This window comes from Cotesia typhae, unplaced genomic scaffold, assembly GCF_013202065.1.
Source record: "Cotesia typhae breed Kobodo isofemale line unplaced genomic scaffold, CoteBio_Ctyphae contig_5, whole genome shotgun sequence".
Taxonomy (NCBI): Eukaryota; Metazoa; Arthropoda; class Insecta; order Hymenoptera; family Braconidae; genus Cotesia; species Cotesia typhae.
The window spans coordinates 9,801,893-9,828,788 of NW_027423757.1; the positions used below are offsets into that span (position 1 = coordinate 9,801,893).

Genomic DNA, 26,896 nt, shown 5'->3' on the forward strand with positions numbered 1-26,896 from the left:
AATAGTATGACATTAAAGTTAGCTTTCACCTGACCAATTTTTTATTTTATTTAACAATTTAATTTATTATAAGAAAATATATTTAAAAAAAATTGCATTTTTTATTTTTTTGAATTTCAAGATGTCAATTTTTTTTTTTCTATAATTTATTTGTAAACAAAAATTCTAAAAATGATCAAATATCTGTTAAATTAATTCTCATAAAAATAGTTGATGTGTTTGTAACTCACCACGCATAATTCATAATTTTATCAAAAAAAACTTACAAGTTTTTTATAAAATAATATAAAATGTTTAAATCTCGAGTTTTTCTTCTTTATCAAGCATGTTTAAACAAGGAGTTTCTATCTTACCGAGATTATTCTCTGCCCACTACAATTTAAGTACAGATGTCGTTAGTATTGAACAAACACGGCAGAAGATGTGAGTACAGTTGGTACTGTACTGAATCAAGCAGTAATTTTTCCATTGGAATAAAGAAGTTTTAAGCCTGTGTGTGCCTTATTTTCTATGTTCGTTTAAGCGCTCGAATGTGAGCAGTAAAGAAATCTTAAAACTACCATTGGCCGAAAGTGACGACATTTGTTGAAGTTATTTATAGACCGGCGCAAGCGCAGTTTAATTTCTTTTAGTGTGCGTGTCCGCCATTCATACAAGTCGATTTTCCTGTTTCTTTCTTTGTGTGTGTGTGTACAAGCAGAGGAGCTAAACCGAAGCAGCTAGTATAACCCAGCTAGAAAGAGAAAACATAAAGAGACATGGTGACGGTGATATTCGCGTGGCTTGGTAATAAAAACATGAGACTTGTGGATTAATTAATACTATTTATTGTAATTATTCATCAGTTTTACAAAAAATATATTATTATTGTAGTATATAGGATACATTTAATTGTACGTAAATTATAAAAGTAAGATGATAACCGGTGATGTTAGTTCGACGTAAGTTTTTGTAATTTTTCTGGCAAATTCATGGCTAACACATTAATTTATCTTTGGGCTTAAAAAATTCAGCCGCATGCTAATTTATTTTAAAATTCGCTTCATCGCTTTCGTTGTGATTTATTAGTTGTTTTTTTTTTTTTTTTTTTTTTTTTTTTTTTTTTTTTTATCTCGTGATTAGTGCGTGTACTAATTCTTATTGATATTATTTAATCATCATCATCTTTCTTTTTATTTTTTTGAAACGCAGATGAGTGGGTATGACATAATAAACAATTAATAGCAAATTAATACCGGTTGATATAAGTCATTCACCTATCTCAAGGTTCCCATGATACATTTTTGCTTCGATTCTACTGTAAATTTCCAAACTAAATTTATCGTTTTAAGAATAGGTCATGTGAAAATGCCTCCTAATATCTTACGCTTTGGGTATATACATATACTTATATGTATATATACACAACATATACATTAAATGTATATGGATTTATCGCAAGTTATTATTTATGTGATTAAAAAACGAAAATTATGCCTCGATTTATGATAAACAGATAACAGTATCGAGTATTTGAAATAATTGCATAATAATTAATTAAAAATAGTCTTAGTCGATACGTGAAAGCGCGTACAAGTGAGTGTGTGATATTGTTGTTAATGAAAATCAATTTAATTTGTTACAGGTATTTAATGGACTTTGTCATTAAGAGTAAAATGCTTAACAAATAATACGTTGTAAGAGGCTATAATTCTAAGGAGAGAGAAAAAAGGAGACAAAATATAAAAGCAAACTTAATTGAAGCGCCAGAGAGATAATTAAAGAGATAAATTGATAAGGAAATAAGTAGAGCGCAATAAAATAAAGCATGGGGGCATTTTTGGACACACCAAACACTGAGAAGTACAACGAACATGGTTCGGGTAATGATTTGCAATACGGAGTTGCAAGTATGCAAGGATGGCGTATGGAGATGGAAGACGCACATTGTGCGATTACAGGCTTGGAGGGTGGCCTGTCTGATTGGAGTTACTTTGCGGTATTTGACGGGCATGCTGGGGCGCTAGTTTCCGCGCACAGCGCGGAACATTTGCTGGACTCGATTGTTGAGACGGAGGAATTTAAATCCGAGGATGTGATAAAGGGTATACATTCAGGTTTCCTGCGACTTGACCACAAAATGCGTGATCTGCTGGAGATGAGTAAAGACAAGTCTGGGTCAACAGCTGTTTGTGCATTCATATCACCAAAACACATTTATATCGCTAATTGCGGTGACTCCAGAGCGGTACTGTGCAGCGCAGGAAGTCCTGTTTTTTCGACACGAGACCACAAACCCGTGTTGCCGGCCGAAAAAGAACGCATTCAAGCAGCAGGTGGCAGCGTTATGGTAGAACGTGTTAATGGATCATTGGCTGTATCACGTGCTCTCGGTGATTATGAGTACAAAAACGTCGAAGGACGTGGACCATGTGAGCAATTAGTCTCACCAGAACCAGAGATTTTCGTCCGAGATCGGGACATGGAGCACGACGAGTTTTTAGTACTCGCCTGTGACGGCATTTGGGATGTTATGACCAATCAAGATCTTTGTGATTTTATTTACTCCAGACTATTGCTCACTGACGACTTAGAGGCTGTTACTAACCAAGTTATTGATACTTGTCTTCACAAGGTAATTTTATTATTTATTTATTCAAAGTAACTTGCCTTTAATCTAATAACATACCACTAAAATTTAATAATCGATAATGTTTGATGTTTTCAACCACAGGGTAGCCGAGACAATATGAGCATAGTATTGGTAACATTTCCTGCGGCTCCCAAGCCGAGTATCGAAGCACAAAAGAAGGAAGCAGAATTAGAAATGACCATCGAAAGGAGAATTAAAGGTTCACTGAATTTTTCATACTCACACTCAATATTTTCTCTATGCTGTTGCTTTAATCCGCGTAGACGTGCTCGTGTTCGCGTACGAAAAAATAATAAATGACAATTGTACGTCGCCCAGTGCAATCAACACGAAAAAAATAGATCTGTAGAAATTACAGAAGCTAACATATAAATACGTACTTTTTACATGAATATTTAGGTTTATAATTATAAATTATAAATCAATTTTTTTAAACTCAACAGATCTGTTTTTTTCCGTAAAGTGTAAATACATACAAAGTTATATAGATACATTCATAGAGGGAAAAGTCGCGCGACGTGTATGAATGAAAATGATTTTCGGGGACAATGAAATAGTTGTCAAAAAAATCTAAATTGAAAAAGCGAAAACGTATTTATTGAAGCCAATTATTATATTGTGAAGGCTCTATTTCAATCACATATTTATAGTGACTAAAAAATACAATATGATTTCAAATCTCTAGTTGTTAAAACACCTTGCGCGATGTGAGGCGTGCCATATGTATGTGTAAATATTGACACTATTAGTAGCGGAAAAAAAAAATTCTGATTGGGACCAGTTTTTTGTCAATCAAAATATCTCATTAGTCACTACAGTGATTCACTGAGATTTTTATTAAGTGATTAATTAATAACTATATCTAATAGCTCATAACGAAAGATTTAATGCCCTCCTGACAAGTGATAAGTTTTAATACTTAAATCAAACACCAATGAAATACGATCGTCTCTAATATCGATTATATATGTTCTAAGAGTCTTTAGGAATCGTTTTATTTTTTTTTTTTCCCTCGTTGCTGTGATCTAAGTAATTAGATAACCGCGTTACTGCCTTTCAAAATAAAACACCAACAATTATATATCGATATACAAATACCCTATTAATTACATAAGAGATTTAACTTGTAAGATATATTCCCTGACACATTTGTCAAATGCATAAGCAATTAACTCAACACATTTAACAGTATGACTAATTATTTACTAGAAAATATTTAGTTAATTGATAACGAGGCTCAAAATCATCTCTTTTCAATGTACTTAAAATTTTTTTTATTCTCTTAATAATACAGTTTATTTATTCTGAGGAGAATTATTAAAAAAATATTAGTTTGAAAGCAATAACTGCTATTTATATTTCCATTAGAAATTTTTAAAGGATTGAAATAATGATACTAATCAAAACTAGTCAATTCAGTGTGATTTTATAATTAAAAAAAAAAATCTATAATAAGTATACAAAAATAGTAGTACAAGTGTTTAAAAATAAATAATGTGCCAAAGACGAAGATGAAAAATAAAAAATTGTTTTAAAGTAATTTTATGAATTAAAAATAAAATAAATATCGCGTAATATTAGCAAACAAAGAGTTGTTTTATACAACATTTTATTGATTTAATAATAAAAAAAAAAAAATTTATATAAAGAAAACACGCACGTTGATAAATTAAATTGAACACTTTATTATTATATAAGTTAGAATACAAATAAATAAAAAAACAAAGTTAATAGAATTTTATTATTACAAGTATTATATTTTAGTCTATGACTAGATCATAGTCCATAAAGTAGTTTGTAGCGTTAATCAGTCATTATATTGTTTAGAGAAAATATATTTATTATTGACGTGAACAAACAAAAATATAAATATAAATACATTAAATACTATATTAAAGATATAAGATATCAATACAAAATATACATTAATATTATTTTTAAAATCCACCCTTGGAGTTGTCACGATACTTCGTAACAGCTTTTATTAAATATAAATTATTAGCAAAGTAAATGTAAAAAAAAAATAATTATAAATATTATACATATTATGTATTTTGTGTTGGAAATTAGTTTAGAAGGGGCCACAGGTAGGTGCAAACTTATTTACAACACATTAGTTTTTTTCTTTTTTTTTTTTTTTTTTTTTTTTTTTTGTTTGATCAGTTATAAATTCCAGTGTATATTTATCTTAGTTAAATTTAAACGGCAATGCATTTCTTATGGAGAGTCATTGCTATTGCCGTAATCAGAACAAACCAATTTTATACAAAAGCGAATTCTAAACCATAAATCAATATATATATATATATATATATATATATATATATATATATATATATATATATATATATATATATATATATATATATATATATATATATATTTATATAAAATTAATTTAAAAGCGAATAGTAAATGCAATTCCAGAGGTGGATTAAATCTAAATATTTAAACCCAAATACAAATTTTAAAAATAATAAATCACCCCACTATAATTTATATCCATAAGAAATGTACCTTAACTCAGATATATTATATATCACTGTAGTTGCATGTTATTTAAAATTTTAATCGTAGTATTCGTTTACTTAAGATTAATATGCAACAAAAAAAGAAAAATGAAAAAAAAAAAAAAAAAAAAAAAGCGTGAATTTGATATCTTTATTTTTATACTTTAATAATTTATTTACTTAATTAATTAATTATCTTATGGATACACTTGCACTTTTATAAATTTATTTATTCACACATAATTAACTCCCCTTTTATTTACTTAAATTTATAAATTTATTTAGCTGCGTTTAGAGCAATAGATTTAAACTTTAAGAAATTCTCAATGACCTTGAAAAAATATTTGTTATAATTTTGGCTCTTTTTTTTTTTTTTTTTTTTCAACAGAAATCGTTGCACAACAAGAGGGCAAAGACGGCTTCGATTATCTGGAACTACTACGGATTCTTGTTGATCAAGAACTACCGAATTTACCCCCTGGAGGCGGTCTTTCAGCAAAGTGAGTTAATTTTTATACTAACACAAACACACAGGAGCAAATCAATTGTTTTCGAGTCAACGAAAGTATTGGTACTGATCTTGATCCTCTTGAGCATCTACCAAATAATCTTTTCTTCTTGATATTACGTAAATAGTACTAAAAATTAAATTAAATACAATGATACGGCTTATAGAGTACCGAGGAAGTCTATATAATATCAATTTGGCTTAATTCCAAATTATTCCGCAATCACGTAATTGGGATAGCCAAGTCATATAGCCTTGTTTTCACGCTTCAAGTAAAAAGCCTCGAGATTCTTGTAAACTTGTCTTTTTTTAACACGCTCATGCTTATATAGCTAAACTTGATCTTATCGCCATATAGATACTTCAAATAACGTGATTCATTTGCGTCAAATACCTCTAATTACTCACCGTCATTAGATGTGTAATTTATCATTTGTTTATTTTTATTTTTATTTATTTATTTATTTTTTTTTATTTTATTTTTTTTTTTTTTTTTCAACAGGCAACCACTTATTGAACAAGTGTTTCGGGAAGTGTGCCCTGGCAGAGCGAAGAGCGTAAGTCTTAAATATGAATATCCTTCAATTTAATTTAAATAAAAATATTAAATCTGTCATAACATCCTCATGAAATTACGAACGATGTAATAGATTATGTAAAATTGTTATCATTTTAATAATTCCTACCTTCACTAATTAGTGCTAATTTTTATTACAACTGAGTATTGGAAAATGCAACAAGACCGTTGCTGATTAAATTTTTCAATTAATTTGCTTTTGTTTTTTTTTTTTTATACTTCTTCATTTTTATTGAAACTTTTTTTTTTTTTTTTTGAGAGCCTTGATTTGTAGACATCGTGTAATGCTTTTATAAAATTGATTTTAAATATCATTATTAAATAATCAAAAAATTTATCATTTTATCCTGTAATAATTAGTAACGTTGAATTAAATTTTACAATCCAACAAAAAATTTGCTTACTTACAACTAAACGGATAAAAATAATAATAATTATTTTTTTTTTTAATAACAACTATATGATTTATTTTAAAAAAATATCTATATAATGCTACTACTGCTTCATTTTTTATCCAATGTGTTCTGAGCTTATACTTAATGTGGTGCGTTGTACTTTTAATTTTTATAATTTAATGTTAACATCGCTGTCTACGTAATACAATGATTGTTGCTTTCGTTAAAAAAAATACTTAAAAATAATTAAATCCGCGTTATTTATTAGTTATTATTACTATTATTATTACGTTCAATAATTGGTTGGATTAAAAAAAAATTCGTGCATACAAATAATAAATAATGAATTTATATCGCTATTGAACAGGGAATATTTAACGAAAATTTATAAGTACATCAAAACGATAGATGAAATAAAAAATAAATCATTGTGCAGAGTTTTAACTCTGTGATTTTGTTATTTCTATATTTTTTACTTCTTGTATTTGAATATTTGATAATTATTATTATTATAAACATAATTTAAAGATACGTAACTATTGATTAAACACCAAGTAGAATTTATCAAGTGCGTATGCTCGTACATATCGAAAAATCATTGTAAAAAAAAAACTAAACTTTGTATCAAAAAATTAAAAAAAAAAAAAGTTAACGATGTAGAGGATATTTAATTGTACGATTAATTTGTAGAAAAAGAAAAAAAATTGTTGGATAATTGTAGATTTTTATTTAAGTAAATCAATATGTAAATTTATCTCTATCTTTCTCTGTTCGTTGACTAAAAAAACTATGTAATAATAACATTTATATATAGAAATTATATATTTTTGTAGTATTAGTGGACATGCACATAAAAAAGTATGCTCGTGCATTTATATTGGCTCTTCTCCCTCTTATTAACTGCAAATAATTATAATAATAAAAATAATAATAATAATAAATGCATGCAAATTATCACGGCAAAAATTGGGGAGTAATAAAGCAGCCATACAAACTAATCTTAACGTAAATAATTTGTATATATATACAAAAGCATTGTCCAAGTTTGTTTGAACGTAAAAATATCTTTCAAGACATACAATAATTTAAATTACTATAATTATTTAATTATAGAGAAAGAGACAGAGAGAATGGAATTAAAATATGATGGAATATGCCTGTAGAATTGTAGCACTGACGAGGGCCTTAATTTTTAATTAATAACTGGATTAATATCCTCTCCAATTCCATCCATTATTCAATTAATCAATCATTAATAATTAACATGTAAAAATAATCTTTAACATTGGCATAATAATTATAATAATATATATCTTTTTAATAACAATAATTATTAAAAGTAGATATCAATTTTCTGGTGTTGTGTATATCTTGTTATTAAAAATAAAAAAAAATTATATATGATGTTTAGAAAATAACCAGATTAATAAGAGGTCCATGTAGTTTGAGCTGAATAACAAAATGCCAACTAATATAAGTATGTGGAGGAGTTGATAATTATAATTTACTGTTTTTTTTTTTTTTTTTTTTTTTTTTTTTTTTTTTTTTTTTTTTGTTATTAATGTTCAAATATACTGTACAACTGAATAATTATTTGACTAAAGTTATTTTTTACTCGGATATCCTATTTTAAACAACGATTTATGAAGAAATAAATTTATCGCCGCATTATTTGCAATACGGGTATATATTTAACGGGAATTGCTAAATATATTAATGTTACTTTTTGGATCTGATTCATCTGCCAATTAAATATGCAAATCAAGTGTTTGTATAAGTTTCATATTAACCTTGAGCCTCTTTTATTAATATATAATAAATATTTTTACTGTCATTTTTATAAATAAATCTACAGTCTTTGATATTCAAATTTCAACGCTTAAGCTGATAAATCTTGTATTTTATACACTATAATCTCCGATAACTAAGTGTTAAATAGTGCTTATTGACATTTGATTTATAAAAATGACATTTGTTTGATAAAATTTTTTATTTTCTATTTTATAATCTGTCTAATTTTATCTTGAGCACTTATTTTTAATGCTTTTGTATTTCCCAAATCTTAATCCTAATCATTTCCTATTCCCAGATTGTCAAAACGCAGAGTATCAATCCGTTGGAAGTTTACAAAGCGAGTCCTTGATTTTACAAACTTGTCAGAGAACAAATTTACTGTTTTATCATCGATAATCTAAAAATACAAGAAGAAACAATTTTTCTTTTTTCAATCAGGCTTTAAATAATTTTTTTGATAACTCTTGTACCTGAAATTACATGCGTTTTGTCTATCTTACTTATAATAATTGTTTTTTCATAAAAAAAAAAATTTTTTTTTTTTAATTAAAAAATAAAATTTTAATAATTGTAAAGAAAAAATTAAAAAAATAATACTGAAGTTTTAAAAAATTTTTTTAACAAATTAATTACAACAAAAAAATACTTCTAAAAATATTCACTTGTAATTTTTATTAATTTTCACATGTGAAACTTTTTAATAATTTTTTTTTTTAAATAATTTAATTGCCAAAAAATTTTTAATATCTTTCAACTTCAGTGTTATTTAAAAAAAAACCAGAAAAACACTCAGCAGTAACTAAAAAAAAATTTTTTTTCAAAGTGCCAAAGTGACATTGGTATTGAGCGTAAATCTAAAAAAAAAAAAAAAAGATTAATTATTAAATTAGTATAAATATATTAAAGAGATGGAAATTAACATTGCCGAGAGATAAAATTGCTAATCTAATAACTTGTAATGATAATTAAATTAAATAGTGTGAGATGATATTAGATCGTTGAAAGTACATATATAATCACTGCTAAGTGTGAATCTTGTTTTAATAATCCATAAAAAATACCATGCATGTTTTATTTGAATTAATAAATCCTTTGACTGTAAAGAAATTAGCACAAAAATCTTGCTGAAGGCAGGAAGATAATTGAATAATTATTTATCTAATTGAACCCGCTTCAGTGCTCCAAATAAACCGTCATGTTAATAAAATAGCGCATCGTGTTATATGATTACAGACGTCAGAATCCAGTTAGTCGTATGAGTTTTTATACATAAAACTGCAGTAAATGTCTGACTGCAAACTAACAGGTTAATATGTGGACAAATTACTATAAAGTTACAAGAATACAACACACACCGACGTCTACGCAATGGAGCATTTGACATAATACAAACAAATTTAAATAAATGAATGATAATATTAAATCTTAATTTTAATTAATAATCAATACTAATAATAGTAATAACGATGATATGATAATGATTAATGATGGATGATTGTACAAAATAGTTATAAGTCATGGGTACTTTTCGTCTTATGCTAAAAAAAATTACAATATTCAGTGTGCGATATGTATACTTATAAAACGAATTTCAACGCTCCTCTGACCATAACTTTTTTTTTTGTACAAAACATTTTCATTGTATTCTGCGGTTTAATTTATATAATTACACTCTGACAGATACACAAACATATAAAAATATTTAAGATTTAAAAAAAAGTATGTTAAGGTCAATAAGTAAAGTTAAATAAAATATTAATTCTCGATGTAACTTTAAATAGATACGACCCATTTGAGTAGATAACAAAATATATATTGTATTTCATAGTTAACGGCTGTTTGTTTTCTAGGATCAAAGCCTATCCTATTTTTATTAAATTTAAAACTATTGTATAATTAAATCTTTTAACAAATCATATTATCAGTTATTTATTTTTTTATCATACTATTATTATACCGTAATAATAATAAAAAAAAAAAAAAAAAAAAAAAAAAAACTATACTCTAATAATAATTAATAATTAATAATTATGATGATGATTTATGAATATTAATTAAACTTTGATAATTAGGGTAAGTAATTTTGACTCGATGGATTTTTTTCCTTATTATTACTGTACGTAGTTATTATAATGACCCGCTGCACAAATGATGAATGATGTATTTAAATGTTGCCAAGTAATTTCACAAACCTATAATAAAGTTAATTGTAATTAAATGTTATTGATGGATTAAATTATTCTAATAATATACTATTATATTTTAAGGTAACTTTGATAGATTATTAACAAAGTGAATTTTTTATTAATAAGACATTTTATTTTTAAATTTATTATTAAAAATTATTTTTAATACGTTTAAATTAAAACAAGAGATCTACAGATGATTCTACAGGAACACAGCGAGAATCAATACCATTATAATCACCGCTAATATGATTGCGACAATTCATTTAAATTGTACTTAGTTAAAATTTTTTTTGTGCTGATTATATGGGCTGTACTGTAATTTTTTTAATTTTTTCATTTATAAAATTGTTATATATATATATATATATATATATATATATATATATATATATATATATATATATATATATTGATTAAAACTTACAATTAAACCTTAATAGATTATTATTTTATTATTATTCAATCAACTATTTAATTTAACTATTATTATTTATTTATATCGAAAGACAATTATGCTTTGTTACTCGAGTATGTACTTATATTTCTATAGAATCGAATATATCACATATTTTTTATTTATTATTATTTAAATAATCGTCATAAATATTACAACGATTTCAAATTCTACCAACAATAACTTTTAAGTTATATTCAATTTATTTATAATTTTTTTTTTTGTCAACATCTATTGTGCTTAACGAATTTATCAATATGTTTCGTTGATGAAAGTCAAATTTAGTTGCTTAAAAAAATATAACTCCAAACGTTGGTTAATCCGAAATATTTAAAAATAAAAAAAGAAATTAAATAAATCTATCCAAGAAAATATTTAATTTTTTTTCAATAATTATATTTTATTTAGTTTATTCTATCTATTGGTAGTCCATCCTCGCCAAATAGATGCGATACTAGCAGCTGCACTTGTCACCAAGCCCCCAGCAACGCTCTGATTAACATGTATACTTGATGACTGTTGGCTTGCCATCGTACCTGGATGAGGAACTTGCATTTCTGGACATGCAACATTTGGAACCTATTGCAATAAATAACATCTATTTAATATTATATTAATCTTTTATTTAAAAGTTGATGTGACGTTTTTATTGGTGTCTCTTTTCGTTGCTATGGTGACCACTTTGGAAACTGTTACTAAGGTTGCGATTACCATAGCAACAGTTAAATATTAATAAGTGTAATTTTTAAAAATAATAATTAATTGAATAAATTTAAAATTAAAAAAAAAATACAGATGTTATTTAGGTGTTTAATTTAACATTAAAAAACTTACAGCCTCCCACTCCCAATTAAAAGCATCCTCCTCTTCTTCTGAGCCAGAGTCGTCACTGTTTTCCAGATCAGAAGTCAATTGATTGTGTAATTTTTCCACTATACTTGGATCTACTTCCATTGGGCCAATCCTAATAAATTTATATGCGCAATTAATATTTCATCGTACAAGAAGACATATACAGTGCTTAATACTAAATGATATTACTTTAATACTTGATTACCCAAGCCAAAAAACTATTTTAAGCTTACCTGCCAAGATCACTTATTTCAGTATTGAGCAAGTGCATAAGATTCTGCAGAGTATGCATAGGATGTAATACCGTGACATTTGTATTCTGAGTGAAACACAGATGTAGAATATTGCTATTTAATCTAGCAACTTTTCGAGCAAATTTTTGGTCTGACATTTCATTACCGCAAAATTCTCTGTTTCAAATAAATCAATCAATAAGTAAATAAATAAATCATTATTCATTTGCGTCACGTCGTAAGCGTAACGCTTTTCGACTAATAATTATTTATAAGCGAGCATACCCATATGTAAGTTTGTATGGTAATCGGACATTTATGTAGTAAGCAAGTACGTTGACTAGCTGCGTAGCATACGTAAGAGCGGCGCTAATATTATACGCAGGATTGTTCATTGTATTTTCTTTATTAGCTCCTGGTGTTCCATCTTTGCTCGCTGCAACTGAAATAATATTTCAATTCATTCATTGCAATCATCAGAAATTTTATTTCTTCTTTCAGTTTTTTTTTTTTTTTTTTTTTTTTTTTTTTTTTTTTTTTATTTATTAGGCTGCTGTAAAATATTAAAATGTAAATTTACCCCAAAGTGAGTAAGCACTATAGTCACCAGAACCTGGGAGAGTTGGAGCGACAATACGATGGTGCATCTCCAAACTATTTTCAGAGTCGCTAATCCACCGTCCTCTTACATACGAAGTACCTGATGCATCAGCTAATGCGCATGTTACAACATCAGCATTGGGATTCTCCTCGTCGCTATTACAAAAACTGATAAAATATATCAAAATCTTAGTAATATAATAAAATAAAATTAAATAATTGCTCAATAATATTGTTTACCTCCGCTCGGGTTCAACCTGACACAGTGGAAAAATATATTGAACCAATTGTCTAGCTGCTGTTCTTATAACTTTCTTCAATCTTTTCCGCTTCCTATCAACATTTCCCCTCTGTTTATCCTGCTTAGTCTTCAGGTCGTCGATAAATTCATGGACTCTTTCAACTCGATGCTCGTGTCTCGGTAATCTCTGGACTATTTGAGAGTTTGCGTCTTTCAAAATGTTTAACCGTTCATTTCCTGTTTTTTTATTTTTTATTTTCAACAATGAAAACAATAAATTAATTATTTATTTAATAATTGTAAAACCAGCTAAAACAAATGCTAAAAATAATACAATAATTTTTTTTTACCTTTGTTTATACTTTGCTTTGTTTCATGTATCAGACTCTGCAGTAATCTCACTCGTTCCTTGCATGTATTAATATCACATGCCTGTAAAAAAATAATAACTAAGTAAAATGTCAGCTATCAAACTCATAAAAAGATAAATAATAAAATAATAAATAACCAGTTTATCTTTCTGACGATGCTTTTCAAATATTTTGGTCCACTTGTCCTCTAACAGAGCTCTAGCAGCTTTCAGCCGTAACAACCGTACCTGTTTATCCGCAAACCTGAGAAAAAAAAAATAAAACAGTGACAGTTGCTGTAAAATTTTTTAGCAAGGATGATAATTAATAATAAAATGATACGTACCGTTCAGAGTAAACAGAAGTTGAATGTACAAAGTCACCATTTTGAACACACTGCCTACAGTAAAATATTCGTCTACTGTAATGGCACAATGGACACTTTAATAAATTAACACTTAGACGGCTAGATACGTCTTCTAATTCAGATGATAATTGGAAATCAGCTGGGGCCGTATAAGAACCGTCAGAGCTGCTTGTCGCCATAACCAAGTACCCAGGACAATGATCATCAGTCTGTTGTCACTCATCAGCTGATATATTTCAATAAAGTTGTTCTACTCTGGTGGTGCTGTTGTTATTATTGCTGATACTGCTACTGCTTTTATTTTACTTTGCTCTGTAATGTTTACATATATATATAACCTATAGATATATAATATTATTATGATCCATACAAGTTTTACCGTCTGGCCAGCTGCAGCGCTGCAGTCCCGTCCAGTTTAACAACAGTGTAGTATATATTATACATATATATATATAGTCTTGTAGACTCCATGACCATAACAGTTCGCTCAGTTACTCCGTAAGTTACGGGTCGTAAAATTCAGTGCTTATAAGAAATTATTTTCTTTTATCTATTTTGTGACTGACATGACAATAATTCGCACAAAAAATATTTAGTTATTTTATTTATTTACCAATAGTGCTCCTCAAGATTTTTTTTATTCAGTAAATAGTTTTTATTTATTGGAACTTGAGTTTTTATTATTATACACAAACCAGCCACCGGCATTTGGTTTAACCTAAAAATTTTCGTACTTTGATTGTTACGAATAGTAAGATAAAGAGTTTATTTTTTATATTTGTTAAAAAAAATATAACAATGACGTCGATTATTAAACTCCACGCAATTTCTGGTGCTATGGATGAATCTCCTCCGTGTTATTTGCTAGAAATTGATGAAGTTAAAATTCTGCTAGACTGTGGCTGGAATGAACACTTTGATGAATCTTTTATGAGAGAATTGAAAAGGTAAGTTTTTTATTTAATATTATAATGATTAAAATTGCCGACTCTTATAACACTGAAATTGACAGTTATTAAAAATTTTTTTGGAATTTTGTAGCAATTAAATTATTTAAAAAAAATTTAACTAAAAAGTTTCACGTGTGAAAATTAATAAAAATTACAAGCGAAAATTTTTAAAAGCATTTTTTTACTGTAATTAATTTATTATAAAAATCTTTAAAATTGACAGCTGACCAGTAACTTCAGTTTTATAGACTTTTAGCAATTTTTAATGAATATTAAGTTAGCCGACTTTTAAAAATTAAAATAATTTTTTTTTATTGAAAAAATTACTACAAAAAAAGTTGTCATTTGTTAAAAAATAAAAAAACTGTAAGTGCAATTTTTTAAAAACTTTTTTTTTGTTCTAATTTAATTATTGAAAAAAAAAAAAAAAAAAAAAAAAAAAAAAAAAAATAAAAAAATTGAAAACGTCGGCTAACTTTAGTATCATAATTTTTAAACTAATAAATTAAAAATTGGAAAATTTTTTTTTAAACACTGCAAAATTTTTAACAATTGCTAAAAATTTATTAATTTCAGTATTTCCTTTTGCAAATAATATGTTTTGTATAAATTTATCTAGGTACGTTCATCAAATTGATGCCGTATTGCTGTCTTATCCTGATCCACTTCATCTCGGAGCTTTGCCATATTTAGTTGGAAAATGTGGTCTCAATTGTCCAATTTACGCCACCATTCCTGTTTACAAAATGGGTCAAATGTTCATGTACGACATGTATCAGGTAAAAATCAAATTTTTTTTTAATATAAACACTAATTTTTTATATTTAATATTTTTAACATGATACTGTATCATCTAAGCTCGCTATTACGTAACTTTGTGGGCAATAATTGCCACTAAAAATATTAAAATTATAAAAAATCAGACGAATCTGTCAGTGCAAAATTGAATTGGGGAAATTAAAAAAAAATTTTCCCGAAAACAAAAATTTTTTTTAATTTTTAACGTCATAAAATGTTCATCAGCTTAACGGCATCTTAAATTTAAAAATTGATAAGTTTGTCAGATATTTATTGCATTTACTTTATTCGAAAAAGAATAAAAAGATTACGACTTAGGTCAAATAATCCCAACCTCTGCTCCTTTGTACCCCTAACCCATAATACTTTCTTTATCTTTTTGTTGAGAATTGTTCTCTGCAAAAATTTTACCTAAGGACAGATGATAACGAAAGGCAAGTTAAGTCAAAATAACAATAGCAGGATATTCATTGAATAGAAATTTAATCACGTTGAAAAATTAACAAAATTATTTTTTTCGTGAAAAATTTTTTGTTAAATTTTTTTTTAAATTTTTCAACTCATTTTTTTTTTAATTTAATTTTATTTTATTACAAAATAATAAAGTGTTAATAATTATGCGAATTGCAATTAACATTTGTTGATATTTAATTTATTTAAATTCTTCCAAAAATTTCCACAAATAATTTTTTTTTTTTTTTATTTTCACATATGGAATTTTTTTAATAATAATTTCATTGTTATCAAATTAAAAAAAAAAAAATTTTAATGTCTGTCAACTTCAGTGTCATATTTTTAACTCGATAAAAACTTCGTAATAATTAAATAAATTACAAATAAATAATGACTTAAAATATTTTCAGTCTCGGAATTACATGGAAGATTTTGATCTTTTCACATTGGACGACGTGGATGCAGCATTTGACAAAATAGTCCAACTTAAATACAACCAAAGTGTGTCAATGAAAGGGAAAGGCTACGGTGTATCACTAACACCTCTCCCAGCAGGACATATGATCGGTGGTACGATCTGGAAGATCTGCAAAGTTGGCGAAGAAGATATTGTATATGCTGTAGATTTCAACCACAAAAAAGAGCGACATTTAAACGGTTGCGAGCTCGAGAAATTAAAGAGACCATCGTTATTCATAACAGACGCGTTTAACGCTAGTTATCAGCAAGCAAGACGCAGATTACGTGATGAAAAACTAATGACGAATATTCTGCAAACGCTTCGAGGAGGCGGTAATGTGTTGATTGGTGTCGATACAGCAGGAAGAGTATTGGAATTAGCTCACATGTTAGATCAGCTGTGGCGAAACAAGGAATCAGGACTTTTGGCTTATTCATTAGCGCTGTTTACAAATGTCAGTTACAATGTTGTCGAGTTTGCTAAATCCCAAATTGAGTGGATGAGTGAAAAATTGATGAAAAGTTTTGAAGGGGCTCGTAACAATCCATTTGTATTCAAACATCTTCAGCTCTGTCACGCTATGCATGAATGTCAAGCAGTGCCAAGTCCAAAAGTTGTTTTAGCAAGTACGCCAGATCTAGAGTGTGGATTTTCACGGGAACTGTTTCTTGAGTGGTGTACTCGTCCTGAAAATAGCATTATAATCACCAGTAGAACGTCACCAGGTACTTTAGCCAGAGACTTGATAGAGAATGGTGGAAATCGTAGTATTACATTAGAAATTAAGAACCGTGTTAAACTAGTGGGTTATGAACTCGAGGAATATCAGAAGAGAGAACGCGCCAGACAGGAGTTGCTGAAGCAGGAAAAAATGGAGACGGCTGACATCAGCTCTGAGTCTGAAGACGAAATAGAAGTCGGTGGTGCGCGAGGAAAACATGATTTATTGGTCAAGCAAGAGACTAAACCTGGTTTCTTCAAACAAAGCAAAAAACAGTACCCGATGTTTCCTTTGGTGGAAGAAAAAATTAAGTGTGATGAATATGGAGAAATTATCAGGCCGGAGGATTACAAGATAGCTGAAATTACTCCAGATGCTGAGGACAACAAGGAAAATATTGACGTAAAACCGGAGAAAATTGTTGTACACTCTGAACCCGCGACGGAAGGCCCAACTAAATGCACCCGGATAACGAGGACGATAAATGTCAACGCTTCCATTTCGTACATTGATTTCGAAGGACGGTCTGATGGAGAGTCTCTGCAGAAAATTCTCGCACAACTGAGGCCGAGGAGGGTAGTGCTGGTCCGAGGGTCCAAAAAAGACTGTGAAGTTCTTGCTCAGCAAGCGCGATCCGTTGGCGCGCGCGTATTCATTCCTGGTCCTGGAGAAACTCTGGATGTAACTACAGAGACTCATATTTATCAAGTCAGGTTGACAGATGCGCTTGTCAGTGGACTCAAGTTTTCAAAAGGTCGTGGAGATGCTGAAGTTGCTTGGGTTGACGCTATGATCACTGCTCGAGAACAAGTTTGTCCTGATGCTACAAAAGCTATTACTGATGGCGCCGAAGATGAAGATGATCCAATGGAAGAGAAAATTCTTACTCTGGAGCCTTTGAATATAAAAGAGGTAATTTATTAAAAAAATTAATTTTTTTTTTTATTGTAATAATTATTAGTTATGATAATAATTTTTAAATTTATCATTTAATAATTAAAAACAATTTTAAGTAATGAGTTATTAATTACAGAAAAATTAACAATATTAATTTTAATTCCAGGTACCAGGCCACAATACTCATTTTATTAATGAGCTTAAGCTTTCTGATTTCAAACAAGTACTAACAAAAGCCAACATTCCATCGGAGCTTAGTGGTGGTGTTCTTTGGTGTTGCAATAACACTATAGCTGTAAGACGAGTAAGTTGAAATTTTAAATTTTATTATGAATTTATTGCAGTAATTATTATTATAAATTATATTTACAAGTCTTTAAGTATTATTATTTCTATCAAAAAAAAATTATAAATTTCTTTATTTAGCTATTAGTATTTGACAAAATCAAATAATTAGCCAAATTTGCCATAAATAAATTAATATAATTAGCTGAAAAAAAATTCTTGAAAATAGAGATAAAATTAATTATTAAAATAAATTATTTTTTTTAATTACAGAATGAAGCAGGAGGAAAAGTAATTATCGAGGGATGCCTGTCTGAAGACTACTACAAAGTCCGTGAACTATTATACGAGCAATATGCAATAGTATAAATGATAATACTATAATAAACTTTGTACATATTTTATATTTTTAAAATGAAAAAATAAAAACTAAATTTTAATAATAATTATTCAAGCATTGGTTTTATTTATTTATTAAGTACAGCTTTTAAAAAAAAAAATTTAATACTGTCCCATCCCCTGCTACATTTAATTAACAATTATAAATAAAACTTTAATTAAAAATGGCTTCATTTTTTAAAACATTAGTTGTATTTAATAGAAATAGTTCATGTAAGTATGTTAATCATAACTAAAAGCTTGAAGTAACGAAGCGACATTGCGAAGGTCAGACCGTTGGTGTATTTAGCCGGCAGCACGTGTTGTCGAAGGGGGATTTCTCGACAACGCATTCACCTAACTACACGTCAAAAATTTAAATGCTTGCGCTGTACGTGCGTGTTCTTCTCTCTCGTGCCGTCCGTCGATCTTCTCCCACACCAATTCCACAAAAATCAGGTGGTTACACGCGCGCTCAGCTGTGCGCAGTCTCTATTACATATCTATATATAAATCTCATATACATATAACGAAATATATTTTTTTTTTTTCATCATATTTGCTTTTCAAAAATCACACGCATACATGTAAAGTAAATTTCAAAGTCATTATCAATGTCTCTGAGATTATTTTATACCAGCGAGCTCATGAATAAATCATCATCTAAATTTCAATGAATTTTTTATTTATAAATAAATTTTTATCATGAGATGTTTCCAAAATTTACTAAAATAACAATTTGGGGGTACTACTTTCTCGCGTAGTAATATGCTTAGTGCCTGAGTAACAATAATCGATGATTAAATGAATTTTAGGTTGATTAAAGCTTTTGAATTATTGAGGTTTTGCAGAGTTATAATTAAAAATCAAGGTAAGAAGATTGATGATGATTTTTCTTGAGAATAAAATGACTAAAATAAATAAAAAGACGTTGAAAAAAAATTTTTCCAGCGTAGGAATCGTTGGTAAATGGGGGTGTGGTGGTACAGGAAGATGATTTTGATTGGTTGAAACCGGCATTTCACATATACGTTAACACGAAATTTAACTTTCTGCGAGTGCGTGAAAGAGAACACCAACACACTGTTACACGTGAATTTCATGGTGGTCCAGCGACGTAATCAGTTCAAGTAACCCATTGACTTAATCTGTTAAAAAAAAATTTTATCTTGATAAAATTTTCTCGAACAAATAATACTAAAATAAAATCCTCATTACCATTCTCTGTGAAAAATTATACCATGAATTATTTTCTAGGCAACAATTGAGTCTGCATCTAAAAATAAACTGTCATAATTGTAAAGTAAAATCCGGTAAAGTATAAGATACGAGGTTGGATATACCGGTCTAGTAGATGGGAAACCTGGAGGGAGGTTTTCGCGCATACACCAATTTAGTGGTATTAGTATCGTGTATGTTTAATGCAGCAGCAGCAGCAGTATTAACAGTAGTAGTGAGAGGGGAGAGAACCGACAAAATTTATTCGCCGCCGATTCGACAAGAACCGACGCGTCGACGTACTGAGAGTAAAGTATTAACCGAGAGAGACCGTCAAACAGTTTAATCTCTAGGAAGACGAGGAGAGACTGAAAGAGATCCAGTGAGAATTTCTCAGTCGTACAGACGGGCAATACATAACCAGCAGGCCAGTGAGGCAGACAGACGAGAAACGAGTGTGCGTGAACGAGGAGCGGCACACCGGGGATATTTTAGTAGTAACAGTGTATTCATATTCGATTGGTGGTTTATTTATTTAATAATTATAAATTTATCATTGTAAAGTCATTAGAACGTTTTTAATAATCGCTCAAAATGGCCGGTGAAAAACGTAATCAGGATCAAGAACAAGATACCCAGCGCAAAGAGACAATTGTGATCGTTGACATCGAGGGAACGACCACCAGTATAAGCTTCGTGAAGGTAACAAAGAATAGCATGGCCGTGTACGCAGGCTGTACTGCCTCCCCGGCATCATCGCCTCTGCACACATTTTATCGGCTTTTTTTCAACCATTATTCCACTGATAATACACATTGCTTATTAATTTATTGTTTTTTACAGGGTAATACACGCTTTTCCAATTATATTTTCATATTAACAATGATATATTAATATTATCTGTGAAAATATTTTGTCCTTATTCACTTGGCCATGTCCTTTTCTGAACAGGGAGGTACGCCGGCACGAAACCAGTTCGGCTTTGTACGATCCTTGCGGCGAAATTTTACGGGATTTTATTTCCCAGGCTATTATAATTTTTTTATTCATTTTCAATACTGTAATTATAATTATTACCGATTTTAACTGGATTAATCAATTATATGCACCATTTTTAAAGCTATTGTTGAAGAAATTTTATCAATTATTAGTGACTAAAATCTTATGAATTGTTTATTGACAACGTCAGCTCTCTTGAGCTTATTGATTAGTTGATGTTAGTTTAATTGAGGAATTGTATTTATAATTAACGATAAACTTAAATAAATGTGACAATATCGCGTTTCAAGGTATATAGATTAACGTATACGTGTCCAAAGGTCTCTAACGGTTCTTAATTTTGCCGGCTGTACGATATTTTATTTAACTATTTGTTATCTCGAAATCTTTCAACTTAATTACAATGAGAATGCTTACTGTGTAATCGGATTATCTATTGACTTGAATTGAAATTCAATATTTTAATTATTAAGTTATTTTTGTACATAAGTAGTTATATCTATGTATTTTGTCTGCAGGAAACTCTATTCCCGTACGTTCGTGAGAATCTCAAGGATTATGTGGAAAAAAAATGGAACGATGCAGAATTTAAGGACGACATTGCTAAGCTAAAAGAACAGGTATAACATTTTTTTTTAAATATTTTATTTTTTGAGAAAGCCAAAAAATAAATAATTGTTTTTTTTTTTTTTTTTAATTTAAGATATTTAAACACCTGGTTATAATTGCTCTAGAAATAATATTTGATTGTAATAATTCACAATAAAAATTTTCGCTCGAGAACCTTGAAAAGTCGTTTTTGAGGGGAGGCCAGATGTTGGTATCGTTTTTTGACCTGAGTCTCAACTGTTTCTATTGTCCATAAATTCTAGTCCGTGGTATATACTCTAGCCACTGCTAAATTCTATATTCTTCTTTATTCACTGAATAATAAAAGAGATGAGACAGAAGCTTCTTTCGAGACTTATCGATTTATTATTATTATTATTTTATCATAGAAATACAAACATTAATTTTTCTTATGAAACTCATAACGCAAATAAGAGAATTTTTTTTTTTTATGTATGCCAAAAGAAAAACTAAGTGTTTACTACTTGAACTTTGTGAACTTTTGTGTCAAGGTCAGACTTAGTCCGTTAAATGTCTTATCAATTTAATTTTTTTTTAAATAGATTTTATAATATGTACTTTATATTTATAAATGCAATTGAGTCTTGATAATTAATTTATTTTACGTAAAATAATTCTTGAATTTTTTTTTTTTAGGCTGAGAAAGATGCTGCTGACAAAGTTGAGGGTTTGGTATCTATCACTGGTGAAACACCAGAAGAGACCAAAGAGTCATTGATGAAAAATGTCTTGTGGCAAATGGATAATGACCGTAAGAGTGGTGCTCTTAAACAACTTCAAGGTCACATGTGGCGAGACGCTTACAAATCTGGCGCTGTTAAAGGCCAGTAAGTAATCATAATTATAAATAAAACAATTATAATTGTTAATCACTTATATTAATGATTTTATTTATTTTTTTACAGCGTTTATGAAGATGTGCCAAAAGCACTTGAAGATTGGACAAAAAATGGTCGCAAAGTTTACGTTTACTCCAGCGGAAGCGTTGAAGCACAAAAATTGTTATTTGGACACTCAGAGCATGGTGATCTGCTCAAGTACTTCAGCGATTACTTCGACACTGAAGTAGGACCTAAGCAAGAAGCTGCTAGCTACAAAAATATACTAACTAAAATTAAATGTGACGATGCATCAAAGGTACTGTTTCTAACTGATATACCTAAAGAAGCTAAAGCTGCAGTTGAAGCTGGAATGGCGTCAGTGGTAGTTACACGTGAAGGCAACGCCGCTCTTACTGCAGAGGAAAAAACAACTTACTCAACTGTAAAATCATTCTTGGATTTGGCCTTCCAGAGTTCTGCTAAGAGACAAAAAGTAGATAGCTCTGAGGCTGCTGAGGAACCAAAAAAATCAGAGGAACCTCCTGTTAAGGCTGCCGAACCAGCTGAAGCAGCAGTTGAGGATGTTGAGATGAAGGATGTCAGTGAGAAGGAAGTTGAGAAGAAGGTTGAAGCTAAAAGTGTTGCTGCTGAAGAAGAAAAGAGCAAACCTGTTGAGAAAGTAACTCCTGTTAAACCTACCGAAACTCATAAAGAAGCTATGGAGTGTGAAACAACGACAGATGCAGCAGTTGAACCTGAAAAATCGTCGACAGAAGCTGAAAAGGTTACTGAAGATGAAGCTGCTTGCCCGAAAAAGGTTGAAGAAAAGGTTACGAAGGAAGCTAATGACAAACCTTCGAAGGAAGCTGACGAGAAAACTACGAAGGAAGCTGAACAAAAAACCACGAAGGAAGCTGATCAGAAAATCACGAAGGATGCTGAAGAAACAGTTGCTAAAGTGTCAACCAGTGAAACTGACAAACCAGAAACAGAGGCTATTAAATCAGATACCCCGGTTGAAGAAAAAACTAAAACTGAACAATCAAAATCCGAACCAACGACTAACCTCACAGAGAACAAGACTGAACAAGCTGAAAAAGTCGTCGATGCACCTATTGCTGAGACTAAAATGGAGACTGACGTTGATAACAAACCTGAGACTGCAGTAAAAGAAGATAAACCTACAACAGAGCCACCTAAAGCTGAAGAATCTCCCAAAGTTGAAGAGAAACCCGAGGAAGTCAAAGAACCAGCTCCTGTCAGTAAGACTGAGACTAAGGAAGCTGAAGAAAAACCTGCTGTCGAAGAAGCTAAACAAAATGGCGACACTAAATCTGAAAAGGTCGAGTCGATAACAACCAACGGCACTACGACAGAGGTAAAGACAAACGGGAACTCTACAGAAACAACTGTCGCACCCGAGACGAAGGAACCTGAGAAAGCCGTTGTTGATAACGCTAAACCTGAGGCCGTCGAACCCGAACCAGTCAAGTCCGAGTCTGTGAAAGAAGAAGAAAAAACTAAAGAGGAAGTTGTAGAGAAGAAATTAAATGGCAGTACACCAACCACTGAAAAAACTGAGACGACGGAGACGGCACACAGGAATGGCGTCAACGAAGAGGCTAAACAAAATGGTAGTGACGAGAGTCCAGCAGACAAGGAGTCCATCAAAGTCAAGAAAGTCGTCGACACCATCGCAGCTGACGGAGCTGGTGAACCTGAAGTTGTTCCACCAGTACCAGTAGTTGCTGCGACGTCTTAATAATCTCGCCTCCTGCGCTACTTTTATGGTAAAATATAATATTTAAAAAAAAAAGAAAAAGAAAAAAAAATAATCATACATAACTCCGTGTCCCTGACTCAATATTTAATATTACGAAAACAAAATTATAAGTTTAATAATTTTAAAATCCCAAACCAACGACATTAGCACTTGAAGTTAATATTTTACGTGCTCGAGTGCCAGGTGAATAAATTTTTCACAAATTTTTTTTTTTTTAAATTATAATGACCGACTATAAGAATTAAATATAAATACTTTTTCTATTTTTGTTTGTTTATGAGATAAACTTGTAACTATTGTATTTACTAATCAGCGAATAATTTCAATTATTGATTAATTGTCGTAGGTAAAAAGAAACGCATTTTTAGTATGTTGTGTTTTTCTAATTGACGAAAAAATTATATCAGTATTTAATTTGATCGAGCTTTTTGCAATAGGCGACAAATTCTTTCCTGTTGAAAAAACTCTGTGCCAAATAATTTTTATATCTAATTTTTTAATTCACATTTAATAGAAAGAAAAAAAAAAAAAAAGAAAAAGAAATTTCATTTCTTCCGTGATTGTTGAGCAGCTCTTTCTTGTCTTATTTAATTAATTGACTATTGAATAGACTCGCGACGATTATTTTTACCTTCAAGACTGATAATCCGTGAGCACATCAGGAATTGTTAGCCTATCGAGATTACGATTGAGATGCCATTTTTTGTTGTGTGTGTGTTTGTAAACATAAACAGTGTACTTAATAATTTAATATTACGGGCTTTATATGATGATAATTATTATTTTGATTATTATGATTATATTAATACTAATGATAATAATAAAAATAATAACGCAAATGACGATAATAGTGCTTGCTTGATACTCAGTGGTTGAACTTGGTTGCTTTAATTATTTTCATCCATGCTATACGCATTTTAGTAGACAAAATTGACTGTGATCATATGATAAAAGGGATTTAATTAATGAAATTTTTAATTGCTGCAACACAAGCTTTCCACCATCATTTATCTTTTTTATTTTATTTTATTGATTAGTATATCAATGGCTTCTATTATCATCTTTCAGTTGATATTTAAAAAATTTTGATTCATTGTACACATGCCGTAAGTCAATTATCGTTTCCATAAATAATTATTAAGTACATAACAATTATTATTATAATTATTTTATTTTAAATGTCATGGTAAATTAAGATTATTTTAAGTGGTATGTATTTTTTTATAGGTAAGAATTGGTCGCTTGTCGAGCAAAGGTGTTTTTTTATCATTAAACATTAGAACTATCAATTGCATATTTATATTGGTATTAAAAGAGCGTAACTATCAATTAATAACAATAATAATAATAATAAAATTATTATTATTATTATATTTTGTACCGATAGTTTTCTTAAAAAGATCAAACATCTTATCTTAGGTCTTAAAGTTGCATAAATCGATGTCAAAAACTCATGAGACTTTGTAAAACGCACTAATTAAAACATTCCTCGTATTTGTGCTATTTAAGTATAATGATAGTTTTAAAAAATTTTAAATTTTTTATGTAAATTTACAGGCCGCTAAATTTGCGATTGACTTATTCGCCTCCCATTTCAAATCATCTCATTCATCCCCATACAAGATTTGCGTCGATAATCATGAATTGTGTGGCTCCTAAATTTACATAAAAATTTTTATAAATTTAATTTCTTTATACTTGAAGCATTTTTTAAAATAAATAAAAATATTACGAATGAATAAATCAAATGCTCAACCATTTAGCCCGTCTCCTATCTTTGATGTATACCATTATTTAATAATAAAATATTATTAATTAAAATAACTATTCATATTAGTGCGATAAGTTTTTAAAACAAATAAATATACATTAATAAATAATTAAAACGATAAGTTACTTTAATTTTATATTTATTGCACGACCTATTTTTAAATTAAAAAAAAAAAAAAAAAAAATTTATAAGCATCGAAGTAATAAGTGTAAGAGTTGAATTAAATTTAAATTTTAATAAACAAACTAAAACAATTGACTAGTCAAACTAATATGAAACTTATCAGGCAATTATTTTTTAATTATTATCAACAGTTAATGAGTCTCATGAAAAATAATTGAACTCTGCCGTCAGCACATTTTAATACGTCGTGCAATTTTTTTAAAATATATAATATAAATCTTTTTTACGCTCAAATACAGTTGACACAATTTTTAATATTTATTTTTTTTTTATTGTGCCAAATAAAAGACTTTGATTATATTAATTAATTAATTAAATAAATAAATAGATTGTCTGATATTATTTAAATGCTTATACATATTAACATATGGGTTGTGAACAATTAAAATTGTTTTATCAAAAAAATTTGGTTAACGTAATCAATTAAAACTTGGCCTCATTCTCACCGCAAGTAAATATTGATTAAATAAGAATGAATATAAATTAATAAAACTGAAATATAAAAATAATATAAAATAATTAATTTGATCTAGTAGTTGAGTATATGGATTTGAAAAGACGATAAGTAATAGCATTAGATTATAAGAATCCTCGAAAAATAATGAGGAATTACAAAAATAATTTAGCTGATTAACAAGTACGATTAAACAATGGTAGATATAACTAATAATAATAATAATATTCGATAAATTTAATAATTATATCGGATAAGTTTTATTATAAGAATGAATAATATAAAAAGAAAAAAAAAAAGAAAAGCAAAAAAAAAAAAATATAAAAAATACATTTTTCTTATAAACTTTGAGTGTTTGAATGTCGAAATAGAAGTACGTCTCCATTGTACACT

General features: G+C 28.9%; 4 protein-coding genes and 1 long non-coding RNA gene across 9 annotated transcripts; 3 read left to right on the forward strand and 2 right to left on the reverse strand.

Annotated features, from left to right (window-relative positions):
• The first annotated feature begins 547 nt into the window (after positions 1-547).
• Positions 548-10,413, forward strand: LOC141530908 (protein phosphatase 1B). Of its 4 annotated transcripts, none has more exons than XM_074248295.1 (6): positions 548-941; positions 1,625-2,614; positions 2,714-2,831; positions 5,531-5,642; positions 6,153-6,207; positions 8,712-8,798. In XM_074248295.1, exons 2-6 carry the CDS (start codon positions 1,808-1,810, stop codon positions 8,763-8,765), a joined length of 1,146 nt encoding a protein of 381 aa, XP_074104396.1. In that variant the 5' UTR covers positions 548-941; positions 1,625-1,807; the 3' UTR covers positions 8,766-8,798. The 4 variants fall into 4 exon arrangements, with proteins under 4 accessions (XP_074104396.1, XP_074104398.1, XP_074104399.1 ...); XM_074248297.1 differs by lacking the exon at positions 8,712-8,798 and adding an exon at positions 7,736-8,026 and having other exon boundaries at positions 552-941; XM_074248298.1 differs by lacking the exon at positions 8,712-8,798 and adding an exon at positions 9,650-10,413 and having other exon boundaries at positions 557-941.
• A 1,054-nt stretch (positions 10,414-11,467) lies between these two features.
• Atg14 (autophagy related protein 14) lies at positions 11,468-13,994 on the reverse strand. Of its 2 annotated transcripts, none has more exons than XM_074248294.1 (9): positions 13,682-13,994; positions 13,494-13,599; positions 13,336-13,417; positions 12,985-13,222; positions 12,725-12,900; positions 12,430-12,586; positions 12,145-12,321; positions 11,894-12,023; positions 11,468-11,638 (listed from the first exon to the last, which is right to left on the reverse strand). In XM_074248294.1, the coding sequence occupies exons 1-9, from the start codon at positions 13,879-13,881 to the stop codon at positions 11,474-11,476; spliced, it is 1,431 nt and encodes a 476-aa protein (XP_074104395.1). In that variant the 5' UTR covers positions 13,882-13,994; the 3' UTR covers positions 11,468-11,473. The 2 variants fall into 2 exon arrangements, with proteins under 2 accessions (XP_074104395.1, XP_074104394.1); XM_074248293.1 differs by having other exon boundaries at positions 12,725-12,912; positions 13,682-13,993.
• Positions 13,995-14,224: 230 nt separating this feature from the next.
• Positions 14,225-18,713, forward strand: Cpsf2 (cleavage and polyadenylation specificity factor subunit 2). The gene is made up of 5 exons (XM_074248299.1): positions 14,225-14,649; positions 15,272-15,431; positions 16,314-17,996; positions 18,148-18,285; positions 18,540-18,713. Exons 1-5 carry the CDS (start codon positions 14,501-14,503, stop codon positions 18,633-18,635), a joined length of 2,226 nt encoding a protein of 741 aa, XP_074104400.1. The 5' UTR covers positions 14,225-14,500; the 3' UTR covers positions 18,636-18,713.
• Positions 18,714-18,723: 10 nt separating this feature from the next.
• LOC141530912 (uncharacterized) lies at positions 18,724-19,976 on the reverse strand. The gene is made up of 2 exons (XR_012479821.1): positions 19,863-19,976; positions 18,724-19,792 (listed from the first exon to the last, which is right to left on the reverse strand). It is a non-coding gene; the product is annotated as an uncharacterized LOC141530912 (long non-coding RNA).
• Positions 19,977-20,237: 261 nt separating this feature from the next.
• Positions 20,238-25,919, forward strand: Enoph (enolase-phosphatase E1). The gene is made up of 4 exons (XM_074248301.1): positions 20,238-20,564; positions 21,380-21,481; positions 22,128-22,318; positions 22,397-25,919. The coding sequence occupies exons 1-4, from the start codon at positions 20,457-20,459 to the stop codon at positions 24,072-24,074; spliced, it is 2,079 nt and encodes a 692-aa protein (XP_074104402.1). The 5' UTR covers positions 20,238-20,456; the 3' UTR covers positions 24,075-25,919.
• Positions 25,920-26,896: the final 977 nt, after the last annotated feature.